Source organism: Plasmopara halstedii, assembly GCF_900000015.1.
Source record: "Plasmopara halstedii genome assembly, contig: Scaffold_350, whole genome shotgun sequence".
NCBI lineage: Eukaryota > Oomycota > Peronosporomycetes > Peronosporales > Peronosporaceae > Plasmopara > Plasmopara halstedii.
Window position 1 is genome coordinate 134,218 of NW_020187271.1, and position 13,498 is coordinate 147,715.

The window sequence follows — 13,498 nt, forward strand, 5'->3', positions numbered from 1 at the left end:
ATATATGGCAAAAGTTAGGGCAATTTTTTTCTCTCTAGTATTAAACATGTATGTTCCACTATGTTTGATGATATAACCATAGGTACTGATTGCATGGTAAGTACCAGAATCTTGGTATTACTAATAAAGCACATTTTACAACAGTGCAAGTGTACACTAATCATTGTTTTACACTAGGATCCACACTAGTCTTGTCATTGTCATTTAAAGGCATTGTGCATGAGTAAGCGCGTGACAAACCCCACTGTGCTTCGAATTTCCCCTATGTACTGCGAGCATACTCGCGCACAGAATTTACACCCTTACGTACCCTCATATGCCTCAACGAGCCTCTAATAGACAGGTTCTTGCAACCGACGATCTTGAGGACATTCTCAGTGAGGAGGCCGAGGTATTCTCTGGCTGAAATGGACAAAGTGACTTTCCGAGTGCTGACCCAGGATTGTCACCCTCGCCGAAAGACTTTCAGCAGAGGCGATCACCAAAAAAGAGGTTCCTATACGCATTACCTTTCTTCTGCATGCATAACGCACACCGCCTAGTTCTTTAAGTAAAATACCAGCCGTAGAACTCACGACGACTTCCACCTGCCATCAGTAAGTGATAGACCCCTGGCTCAATGGTTTAGCTTTCCTGTCTACTAGAGCAAAATTTGCAGCGGCTTACGCCGACTTGATCGTTTCGTGATTATAGCATCTGTGTATTATAAGTTGCCCGCCGCGCGGCAACGTAAACCTATCATATCTCTGTGTGCGGACTTTTTCCACAATCAGAGTACAACGTGAGTGTTGGAAGTTGTTCTATAACCTTACCCCTCCGGAAGTCACTTTTATATAATATCGCCTGCGCTTCGAGATGCAGCGGTCAGCTAATTATGTACCCCATATGAAGACTGTGATTTTGACATTGAGTGCTGGCGTAAGTACCGAAGCATGTCACATTCATTCCTCGCATTAAATGACAACGACACGTCGTCTCATTTGTCTACAGCTTTACAAGTCAGATTCACTGTAGTAGACATCCAGCTAGAGTAAGGTCTGGTACTTGGCATTTCGAAGTACGACGTACGAACGGCATGTCGAGGTAAAAAATCAACAACTTGAGTTTTTGGTGCTTACAGTCCAGGTTCATTTCATTCGGCAGCTATGTAGACACCTGCCAAGTATCAAGCTCGAATCAATATTAGTCGTTATTCGCTAGTGATCAGCGCGCAGCGCTTGACAATTCTGCCTTATCACTTCGAAAGATTAAGATATCGGGTCATAATTATTCCCGACGTCAGAGCAATATTTCTAAAGTTGGACCACATACCCCCCATAGGATTTTGTGTGTAGTATCAACTCCACATCACGATAAACTGGTATTAGCTCTGGCGAGCCTGCCTACCCACAAACCATACCAGGTGGAATTGGGTCACTCCTTACTTGGCGAAAAGACGGCCTTCCTATATCTAACAATCATAAGGTCGCTCCGTCATGGTTGCACATTGACTCTGTCCGAGAGTCTCGGTGCGCGTCCAATACCGAGATGGTTCAGCTTTCGGATGCACCGCTTGAATGATGCCACCGTTGTTCCACATTTTTATACAGTCCTATTGATACTTACAGCACATACGTATCATGGAGTGACATGTCCTCGGCAGTGCAAGGTGGGACCAGTATTGATATAGACATAACGCAGGAAAGGGTCTGTTTTGTCCGTAAATTAATATGGTGAAACACAATCTAAACAACTAAAAGTTTGTTAAGATATGTACGGGTGACGGCCAAGAAGCCGAATTCGGAAGTAAAGACGAGATATACCGGTTGCAAGCGGCGAGACGTTGAATTTGTTATACTAGGTGCTATATCCTGCAAGTAGATATGATCACTTTATGCTTTAACGTCTGCTAATATATCCTCTTCTACAAGTCCATTTCTCAGGTCATGAACCCAACAGTTTGATTAAACGCTTTAACATTACCGATTTGAGCAGCTGAATCGGTCAACAGCCATGAACTTTCTGACGACAGCTCTGAATGAAAGGAAAGCTCTCAAAATTGAATGATATGGGTCGACGTCGTCACCAGGGCAAACCCAGTATCTTATGAAATGGAGGGGATACCCCGACTTCAAATACTCGTGGGAGTTTGAAGTGCCAGCCCGGCAAGACCGCCCAGGCGTCGTGGTCGCTTATGATCAGAAGAACCATGACGTTTCGCGCCGTTGTACGCCCCGCGCTTGTCGGCAATAGCCAAGAAAGCCGATGGACCATGAACTGAGCTCAAAATTTGGCCCTGAGCTGCTGCGGTCGCAGACTAACCCGAATGAGAGACCACAGAGCTCGCGGGAGCGTGATGGATCAACCGTACGTTGCAGGGCGACAATCCGAAGGGTGTTTGCGACGCGCATTGATTTTTGGCAAGCTCAAACCGAGGATGGCGTTCCACGCGCGCGTCCACCTCGTTGTGGCTCAACTGTAAGTTGTAAAGTGAGGAAAAAAATACCGGTGTCACTGCACCCATCGCTTCAAGAGCTCTTCGTCGTCTATAGCGGTTTCGTCAGGGGCGAGCACCACAGGAATCGTCCGAAGGGCGATTACAGGAGCGCCCCCCCTTCGAGCACAAAGTCGAGTGCGGTACGTATTCATTACGATTTTTGAGGAACCAAGAAGCGAGCTCGGAGAGCCTTTCGTTCGTCAAGCCCAGCTTGTGTAGTGGCTGGAGGTCCAAACACGCAGACGCCCAGCGATCGACGGATCGCGTCCTTTGCTTTTGCAGCGAGATCCGACGAGCGGAAGCCGTATTTCGCGGGACGGTCAAGAACCGATCGTGGATGCGCGCACATGGGAGCCACTCTGTGGACAGCAGCCAGCCGCTGCTTCTGTGACTTGTCGAGGTCACTTCCTCCGGAATTCAAGAGTGTGGGAATCGAACACGACATCAGGATAGGAGTAGCCGACTCGTAGTCGACTTCCTTCGAATTCTCGACGATGTAATCCATCGCCCGTAGCGGGCGAGGTGTGTGGTCGGAAGTAGAAATCGTGTCTGTTTTCTTGGATGTGCGAAACTATCGCTGAAAATTCGCTGCGCGGTACTCTGTCACCAAGAGCTTGAGATTTGCTTCCCTTGAAGCCGCGGACGTGCTATCCGAAGTTGCACTGCGTGCAGGGCGACGAAGAAGAGCTCTGTCCGCGGTCGCTCTCGGAACCGGCGAGGCTGGGTGTCTTCCGTATCTTCGGCAGAGGGCTCCTTGAACAGAGAATTTGTGAAAAAGGTCCTGGTGATGTTGTGGTGCCTATGACTCACGAGCCTTGTTCGAGGCGACAGTTGAATGTGAACTGTGGGTGCTCACAATCTCGATGGGGGGGTGTTACAGTGTTTCACGTGCTCTGGTAGAAGGGTGTGGGTCATACACGACGGTGTGATAAAACAATGGTGTGATTTACACAAGATGGTGCGACCGCATAATAGTGTAGCTATACTTAAACAAGAAGTCAGTTTTTGTGACTGGAGCAGCCAGTAGTTATATAGATATAATTAGGTTTTACTATATACATAGCTAAAGTATATAGATTTATATACAGGCGGCTTCGCTGCAACCCCTCCCCGAGAAATACAGTTTGCGTTTTAAGCGGATGAGCTAATTAGCCTTTGGTTAAGGTTGTAATTACTATTGGAGTAAGTAGGTCCGCTATACTTGTAATGGTTCTAAGTATAGAACGAAGGCCACCAACCTTAACCAAGTTTTCTCTAAGCAAAAGACCTACAACACCCCCATCAAAATAATTCCAATTCCACGTCATTCAGCGCAACTTTGAGTGTTCTGACTTATATTTAGCATTTATAGATCTCTGAGCTACTATAGTAATGTTAGTGATAGTAGTAGTTATTGTATCGCAGCGGGGCTGCCGTAGCTTAGCGCTCGAGGAAGCGTAATTTTGGTCACCGACCTATCGTTCTTTACAAGAGCCAATACGAGTGTAGCGGATTGCAATCTGCTAACTCCAAGAGTAGTTACTACCTCGACCAAGGCTAATAAACTCTTCGGTTTAAGTTCAAAACTTATTTTTAATTATTTTTATCTGCGGCAAAGCCGCCTAATTTTAAATGTTTAGATTTACTTAAATATACTAAGTAGATATAGTAAAATCTAAATACATGCACATACCGTATTCTTACTTGGGTGCAGTCACACCATGCACATCTCGTGCTACACACACCCTGTTACCAGGGTACGTGTCACCCCGTAGCATGTATGATGTTATTAGTAGCACTAATGAAAAATACTAATAGTGCAGTAGTAGTGGGTATAGTAGCAGTAGTAGTAAAAGTCATAGTGTGACCAACGTTAATGAATGTACACGTAGTAGTGATCATATTACAAATCTTTTGGTAGTGCTACAATAGTAAAGGTAGTAGTATCAAAATAAATACAAGTAGTGTTTTTTGAGCTGTAATTGTACTACTTTTATTAATAGCTGTAGTAGTAATAGTATTAGTCTAGTTTTTAGGTATTGAGCGCTCATGTTAATCGAAAAATTAATGTTCCTTATGTAGCAATTAATTCTATGTCGAGTCTTCGTCTCCCTGCAGCGTTGCTGTTGGGTGCGTGCGTGCGCGGCTTCCTGTATGCGTTGCCAGGTCTTCACGCAACCTTTTCGTCCCGACCTGAGCTTATTACGCCGATCTCTTCTTTTTACCGCTTTCGAGAAGGCGCATTCCTTTTCCAAACTACTGGATCACCCTACTCCGGAGACGTTTATCATCAGCCTGCGCTGCTCTTCGCACTGCTGTATCCACTGCTTCAGGTGCCTCCAGCGTATGCTCAATATGCTGTATTATGTGCAGTGTTTATTGCTGTTGACATACTGCTCGCCGTGGGCTTCGCTCGCCTTTGCAAAAGAAATTTAAAGCTAGAGGAAGGACGTCGCTTCTATGTCGGGACGGAAGAGATCTGGCTTACCCGCGTGCCCGTCTCGCCACTTTTTAAACCAGACAATTTACCTACAACAGTGGCATTTATCGCTTTGATGAATCCTTATTCTCTGGCATCAACTATTGCCATGTCCTCAACAGTATTCACACACATGGCGATGCTTTACAGCTTGGTTTTTGCCTCGGAAGGTAAATGATGCAAGAAGCAATTGGGGAGTCATCGATGCTAACTGATTTCTATACGTGCGTACGATTCTCAGGTGCCATAGCTGCATCCATGATGTGTGTGGCAGTAGGCACGTATCTGTCAGTGTATCCATTCGTCTTGATGGTGCCCATCGTGCTGATGCTGCGCACAGTGAAACCGATACCGGTCATGCCTTTGATTCTTAAGTGTTTCGCGATGTTTAGTTTTTGGTTGAGCATATTGTTGTACTTATCGTGGAATCTGAGTGGCGGCTGGGAATTCTTTCAGGTGCGTCATGTCTTGATTTGGTACCTACTATTGTCATTACCATCTTGACGTATTTACTCTTTGAAATTAGGAAACATATGTGTGGGTAGCAATGTATTCAGACTTGACCCCAAACATAGGCATTTTCTGGTATTTCTTCACGGAAGTTTTCGACCGGTTTATCCCATATTTTCTCTTCGTATTGCATCTGCACCCACTTATTTATGTTGCCCCGATATATCTCCGCTTAGCGTACGTTCATAAGATGTCTGACCTTATTTGCTATGCTCGCTAATGCAACTGCCAAATATTATATGCTTAGACACCGACCTCAAGCCTATGCTTGTGTTTTAATTGGCATCTTTTCTCTATTCCAAGCGTACCCTTCTTTTGGTGACTTTGGATTTTTTCTCACAATGCTAGCTTTGCACCCGAAATCAATCATGAGTACGTACAACAAATCGTATCCTTATTCAAATATGGCCAATGTAATTTTCTTGTTCAGTGATCGAAAATCGGTTTCTCTACGTACTTGGTTTGGGAGTTGCAACATGTATGTTACCCGTCATGTGGTTTCTTTGGCTATTTCCAGCTTCTGGAAACGCGAACTTCTTTTACAATCAGACGTTGGTTTACCAAATTTTTAATTCCCAGCTGATCACAGCGTTCGTAGGAGCGACTATGAAGCGTGACAAGGTTGTAGAAATATACAAAACAAAATGTTTGAAAGAAAAGACAAAAGCAGGATAGGATGCGGAAAAAGTATGTGATAAGGACATACTGGAGTATTAGTTTGCAAGTGGAATTTTCTACATTTACACAAATTAGAGTTTTTGTTAATGTATTAAATGATATCGTACAACGGGAGCAATATAATCAATCGACTTAAGCAGCAAATTTAAAAAAATGGAGATTACATGCTACCTAAGAGGGTATGACCTTCACTCACGCGCTCAATCTAGCTAACAATCCTGCCGCCATCATTTTTCGAAGTACATTCTTTCGCTTTGTCCGCACTCACTGACCAATCGGTTTTTTAGACCTAGAGCGCCATATCGGGTGCGCTTCTACGTACGCCAATTTATCAGTCAATGGCGCATAAAGTTCACGACATGCCCGACTCTCCTCTGCTGCGTGTAGTGCGCTCAGTGCTTTTCTTGAGCACGCTGCGCATTTCTAATAATATGCAACAATCCACCAACGTTCTTCTTGTACAGCTGCAATTTAGCGTCAATTTCCTTCCATTGCTCGACGCCGAAGCGACGCTGTAGCGACCGCGAGATCATCACTGTACGGGCAAGTTGGTCGATTTTCGCATTCACGACACCAGCTGTAATTGCGCGGACGACCCACTGCTCGACGTCTTGTTCATTTACATCCAGGGCAACAGCTATTTCAGCGTACGGGATCTCTTTGAATCCCGTGGGCAACGTGCACAGCGTAAACAATCGCATGGTGTCAGCCAGCTCGGTTTCTACCGCGCCAATTTCAGAGAAAACTGCTCCAGAAGTTTTTTGGAAAGCTACAAATTCTTTAAGCGTCTTGGTGGATATAATGTCCAGCAAGTCCCAGATCTTACTACCCTGAAGTGCGTCTTGTACCACTGAACTGGCTGCCAGGTCAACACGCGATAGGAAGCTGGCCACAGGATTCTGCAACACAATCTTGACGGCACGCAAGACTTGATGCTTGACTTCCTTTCCTTGATCATATGTGGCCAGATACTTTTCTAATATGGCCAGCACCTTGAGCTCATCTCCGGCCTGTTCTAGCACATCAGCTACCACCAACAAAAGCATACGGCGGTCCTCGACGCAAAGTTTTTGCATGTCCAGTAATGTTTCAAATTGCGTTAAGTAAGGAGCAACCAGTTCAATGTTGTTCGAGCTCCGAGCGAGTGTTAGGACATCCATAAGCGCTTGCAATTGCAACTTGGGCAACATCTTGGCTTTATTGAATAAGGAAGCAGCTAGGCGTAGACGAAGAATAGCGCTGGACTTGACATCCTCGTTAATAATTTGTAAGATTTTTAGCGCCTCCTCTTGCGCTTGGGGGGTTTGTAAGACCACATCGAAAAGCAGCGCAAAGACGCCCTCAACTTCTGCCTCGGTTTCCAAAGCCAGCAACTGCGGCAGCTTTGATTTTACAGCTTCTATGACAGGAGTCAACTGCTTCTTTTTTATTTCCACGGAGAAGTCTGGCAGCGCTGTGCTCGGCAGTAGTTTGGAAACATACGCAACGAGATTCGAAGCCATGGTGGGAGAAACTTAGGACAAGTAAGAGGAAATTTTACCGAGAGCCAACGGTTCGAGTTTAGTGGCAGCAGTACATAAGTGCATTTTGTTGTTAATGAACTCTCGTGAACTGATATACTACTAAAACCAATCAACCAATTTTGCGCTAGTATTCATGCATTTAATCAAATATTAGGATGAAGTAAAACTTTTAAAGTATAGCTCAAACTTCGCGAGAAATTTACAATCTTTTAATTTGTAGCATACAAGTTTAATTTTTAATACAATTGACAAAATTAATATTGGCACCTCGAACCTAAAGTGAGAGAAAATTATTGAAATGGTTTGAGACAGTATTGCTGAACTACCACACAACACAGTGTCGTGGTTGGACCCATGACATCATCAAAAAAATAATTAAGAGTGTCTCCAGCTGTTATGACTATTGGTTTTCAATGTACTTTCGCGAGCCATGTAGTTCTATGTTCCCAGCTTTTGGCGGGCTCGACAAAAGTTCAACAGCTATATATCAATGAGATAAGATGTAGTCTAAACAGACCGCCTATTTAGAGCCCAACGAAACTCACTCATATTTACCGGGACCGCACAATCCATCGTGAGTTGAGTTAAACAACACAAAATCATCGTTTTTAACGGTTGTGATCCGTAAATTCTATCGAAACAGCAATCCGCTGACGCTATGCTGTTCGCACTAACATATGCAACACACAGTTGTAATGTGATGTTCGTTAGAGATGGACTGAAAAGGGGGAGGTTAGCTCCTTGACACCAATGTTGAATTACATATTATCGCAATCTTGCATGTCGACAAAATGCAGACATTAGATCTATTTGAGATGAGATCTCTCTCCTCCGTCATTTAATACCACGGTAAAACATAAGCATTTTTCGCATGGGCAAATATGGAATCATATTGACATAAAGCTTTTAATAAAATGATTTGGGATATGCAGTCTTCATCATCTCTCTCTAGCCTGAGTCATGTCATAGCTTTCTCCTAAAGAGATAAAGGCCGAAGCTGCGCTAGGTGGTAGGTGGTCACGATACTAGGGGTATCTTGTCGAAGTGGGACGTCAAATTTACATAAATTCCCGCTGAGGATACCCATCCACTTCACCAAATACAGGTAACAACCTTGTTGTACCCGCAGGCTCATCAAACGTTCCATTTGAAGTGGGGCTACCATTCTCTCGTGGAGCAGTGAGGTAGAAGTCAATTCTCTACCATTTGGCTCTCGTTAGCTATTAGGATTATGGCGGCACGCCAACTTTTTCTTGAGATCGATGTTAGTCCGAAAGTAAGACGCGTCGGGTCTCAAATTTTCTCCTTGAGCTTTGTCGTGTCCCGTGGGCTCAAGACCGCGCCTCTACGTCAAAGAATAATGAAGCTTGGCTACAAAGAATGTTTGAGACGCTGATCCGTCTGCAACAGAGCTCATCACATTCGATTGGATCGCAATTACAGTGCTTCAGCAGTCCACATAAAGTACATGAGGTATTCGCATTCTCTTTAGAGATTTAAAAGTATACTCTGATCCACTTTTGCTACGGCAATCCATTTTTGGTACGGTCCGATGTATCGTCTTGGTCTTATAGATCAACTACAGGTAATGCTCGTGAGGGTAGATAGTTTGCATATAATAAAAACGTTTTGCCCCACACCATATTTGTGTGTATTTTACCGGCTTCTGGCGTTGGCGTATTGCTTTTGTACATCTTACTCTCAGCCATAGCGTCGCGCACCGTCCGCATGACACTCAATCTCACTAAGATAAAATCACAGCTTTCGCTAAGAATTGTATCCAGGCTCTTGGCAGCAAGTAAAATCTGATTGACAGCCACATTCCCATCATATCTCTAATTTACCAAACCATTCGTGCATAATGGCGGTCAACCTGTAGCGTCATGTACTCGGTTATTTACTACAACCTCGACGAGTGGATGCAACTCGCTCCAACACACCAGTCATTCTGCGCCAGCACTTTGGATGATATCTCCGCCACGCGATCAACGCATTCCGTCTGAATTATCGTTAATAGATGGTCAGCGGCTGACATGTCTAATTTGGTGCCAAGCACCTTGAACAAAGCTAACCAAATTTAAAGCGTGGGGGATCTATCCGACACAATGGCCAATAAAAAATTATGCTGACGAAAAATTTTGTTGGGGGTCAGATTGTCTAGATCTGCACCAGTTACGATGTCACTGAGTGGGTGAAAAGTCATCTGGCTCAGGCGGTCCACAAAGACCACGATGCCGGTATTGTTGGACGCGTTTTTTGAAGCACTCAAAATTCAGACTATACTTTTGACCTACCAGTACTCTTACAGACATGCCATAGGTGCCATCGCATGCAGTGATTTTTTAGACCGTTAAAAATTGATCACACGAACGCATATGTGACTGCCCACTTATACATGTTAAGACATCAGTACGTGCTAAGCGAGCAATATGCCGTTCTCTTCCGACGTGGTACCTTACCACGTGTCTTATACAAAATTCGGTACATGATGTCCCCAGCATCAGACATCACTACACGCTGAGTGTCGTGTGGGTCGGTAATGTAACACAGCAAATCTTGAGATAGCGCAAAGCGGTGCAATCGTGCAATCGCGTGTCTCGATAAAACGGCATTTGAGCTCTCACGATTCAGCTTTTAGAAAGGCAGCATTTGTTGAGTCTGACCCGTGCGCTGCTCGTAATAACTCATTAATCGCCGACATCATCATCGTGACATGCAACAATTCCTGGTCGGTGCGACGCGAAAGCCCTTCCGCCACCACATTAAGCCGACCCAGCTTATGCCTAAACAAAAAGGCATACTTGGCAAAGATTTCAGCGAAGTTGGCCACTGGTGCGGTGTTCAATTGGCGATCGAAAAAGATAAGGTGTAGCTCTTCTGGCGTGGGTGAAACTCTTGGGAGTAATATACCCACTTTTACTATGCATTAGAAGAAGCGCTAAAGCGCTAGGTAGTCGTCTGCTGCTGGAAATGATCCGCACTTCATTGATATATGCCATACAATTGACATCTTTCAATTCAGGAAAGATACTGAGTCGTATGCAGTGGACACGAGTGGTCACTCAGGAAGTTTGTAAATAGATCGAGTAATGCCCGGAACTGGCCTTTTGAAAACGAATGAATCCTTGGTGGGTATGGCGTGCAGCGGGGCCGTCGTAGCTATACGCTTAGAGGAACTTAAGCTAAGGTCACCATACTTACGTTCAGTCCAAGACCCAGTACGAGTGGGCTGATCGCAATCCGCTGCGTCCAAAAGTGTTTGAAACCTTAGCCAAGGTAAAGGGACTCTTCCGTTTAAAATTGAAACTGTATTTAATTGTTATGATTGCGGCAGAGCCGCCAAAATCGAATACCCTAGGCTCTCCTGATTAATAAAGCAATACCTAATTAATATAGTACTTAGTATAACTGAACCTAATTAATATAGAAAAATGCATTACTACTGGCAATCCTGCCACATGGTAGCTTCTTGATTCGGTTTAGCCACACCACTGTGTGATTACACCAACTTGTGATATCCATACCTACGTACGGTCGCACCATCCGCCCTTTCATACAAGGGTACGCGAAACCCCGTTACACTGATTCAGATCAGTAAATTGGGCAGCAAGCGACACACTCGCATTCAGTCATTTGAAACGTGATTGAAAACCCCAATCCGATCATCATGTGCCTCAATATCGTCACGCGACACTTGATATCGGCTTCTGCACCCACTCGTGCGGAGAATTACAAGGTAGCCCACGTCGCGTATTCAGTGGAAGTTATGCCAACAACTTTTTAATCGATATTGGAATAAAGCGACGCGGACAAATTATAAGCATTGTGCGACTCAAAAATAAAGTCACTTCACAAAAACGGGACGCAATAATTTGCTCAACTACCAAAGAGGCGCAAAGCGATTGGGCGGAGTTTAATGCTTCGAGTCAAGGAAACACGGGATGAAGAATTGACCGCTATAAGGCGCGACTTGTGGCCAAAGGGTTTTCTCTGATCTATTGAGTTGGCAGCGAGGAAACATTCGCGACAGTAATGAAGTTCACCTCGATTATAATCATATTAAGCATGGTTGCCAAGTACGGGTTGATGCTGCATCAAATGGATGTGATGACCGCTGATATTAAAGGGGTATTAAATAGAAAAACTCGCATGCAGCAACTTGAAAAATATATTAGCGCAAATAATCAAGTCCATGTTTGCAAGCTCAAGCGGTCGCTTTACAGTCTCATGCAATCGATGAGAATGCTGAACACCACTTTCGACAAGTTCGGGATCAAAATGAGCTTAGCAAAGGGTGAGTCGGCTCACTGTGTTTTCATTATGCACATTGATGGTATCGTAATTATTGATGTGCTGTACGTAAATGATCTTATTATCGCAAGTAGCGACAACATGCTTCTACTCTCGTCTAAATGTAGGCTTAGTTATCGCTTGAAAAACCGATCTCGGTAAGCTCAAGTATTTTCTCGGTATGAAAATTGTAACAAAGTCAGATATCTGGTTAAGTTGCAATATGGCATACAAGGTTTCATAAGTTGGTTCTAAGCAAGTACGGCATGCAGGACAGCAAACCCGTCAAGACGCCTCAAGATTTAGGGCTCAAGATGACATGGAAGATGTGTGAAGGCGGCTGCAAGCAGAAAGATACGTGCCAATAGAAGCTGTGTTGGGGGTATCATGTACCTTATGGTTGCAACGTGCTAGCGGTAGCGGGGGTTAAGCCAATTTGTTGCACATCCGAGTACGACGCATTGACAAGCTCTCAAGGGCATATTACAATAACTTAAAGCAACCCAGATATATGGTCTTCACTTTTCACACAGCAGATCAGCGAAGCTGCTTGGGTATACATATGCGACTAGGCTGGAGAAATTGGGTCTCTTCGTAGTACAAGCGGCTAAGTGTTCATCTTAATTAATGGATGTGTTAGCTGGGGAAGTAAGAAGCAACAAAGTCCTCAATCGAGGGGGTACATGGCGCTATCAGAGGCTTCTCAAGAAGCCATGTGGCCATAGGTTTATGTGTGAGCTTGGTAAAACGAGACTCAATCATTCGGTCAAAATATACGAAGGCAATCCAGATTTTATTACTCTGGCTAAGAATCCGGAATTTCACGAGCGCACGAAGCATATTGACATTCGTCACCACTTTGGACGAAGAAAGTTCGAAGACGGTCATGCCATTCCTGAGCACTGCCCTGCACAAGATAAGTTGGCCGACATGATGACAAAGCCAATTGTTTCGATGCAGCTCGACATTCTTCGTGCGAAACTTGAATACAAGAGTCAACACTGTCGAGTTAAGTGGAATGTACCTCGACGGTATGTCTCGACCAGCGGATACTAGTCAGTTCTCACCGGTAATGTCAGATTGCGCAAGTTTTGTTTTTTTACGCCAGCCAAGATATCAAGTGGAGGCTATCTTTTGGAGCATCGAAGGTACATAAATTCAGAAATTCAGTATAACATTTGGTAGATATTTCGAGACAGGTATAGAGGTAGCACGGCGAACTAATGATCTGTAATACATTCACTCTGCATCTTGCCATCTAGTGATCACCTCAATCTTTCTATAGATGCATCTCGGAATTTCGGTTTTTGTTTAAGTCTAACCAACTGTATGGTTCGGATCACGTTGACCTGAAAGCGATACACTTTGAGAGATTTGTCAAGATGCATTGGTGAAAGAGCTTATTCGAATTGCTACGATTGTACGAAGTTCTAACGGAAGGGATATTGCTTTTGCACGTTTGCAATCGCTTTAATGCATTTAGATCAGCAAGAGTAGCTTCAAGCTATTGCGCGACATTTATCGGTTAGTACGACTTTGTTGCCAACTTTATAGCTCAGTTTT

At 44.3% G+C, this 13,498-nt stretch overlaps 2 protein-coding genes across 2 annotated transcripts; one reads left to right on the forward strand and one right to left on the reverse strand.

Moving 5' to 3' along the window:
* Positions 1-4,548: 4,548 nt before the first annotated feature.
* PHALS_09084 (gpi transamidase subunit pig-u family protein) lies at positions 4,549-6,119 on the forward strand (the record flags this gene model as incomplete). Its single annotated transcript, XM_024724520.1, has 5 exons — positions 4,549-5,104; positions 5,176-5,390; positions 5,461-5,621; positions 5,692-5,816; positions 5,875-6,119. The coding sequence occupies 5 exons, from the start codon at positions 4,549-4,551 to the stop codon at positions 6,117-6,119; spliced, it is 1,302 nt and encodes a 433-aa protein (XP_024575388.1).
* Positions 6,120-6,514: 395 nt separating this feature from the next.
* Positions 6,515-7,624, reverse strand: PHALS_09085 (proteasome family protein; the record flags this gene model as incomplete). Its single annotated transcript, XM_024724521.1, has 1 exon — positions 6,515-7,624. One exon carries the CDS (start codon positions 7,622-7,624, stop codon positions 6,515-6,517), a length of 1,110 nt encoding a protein of 369 aa, XP_024575389.1.
* Between the last annotated feature and the right edge of the window lie 5,874 nt (positions 7,625-13,498).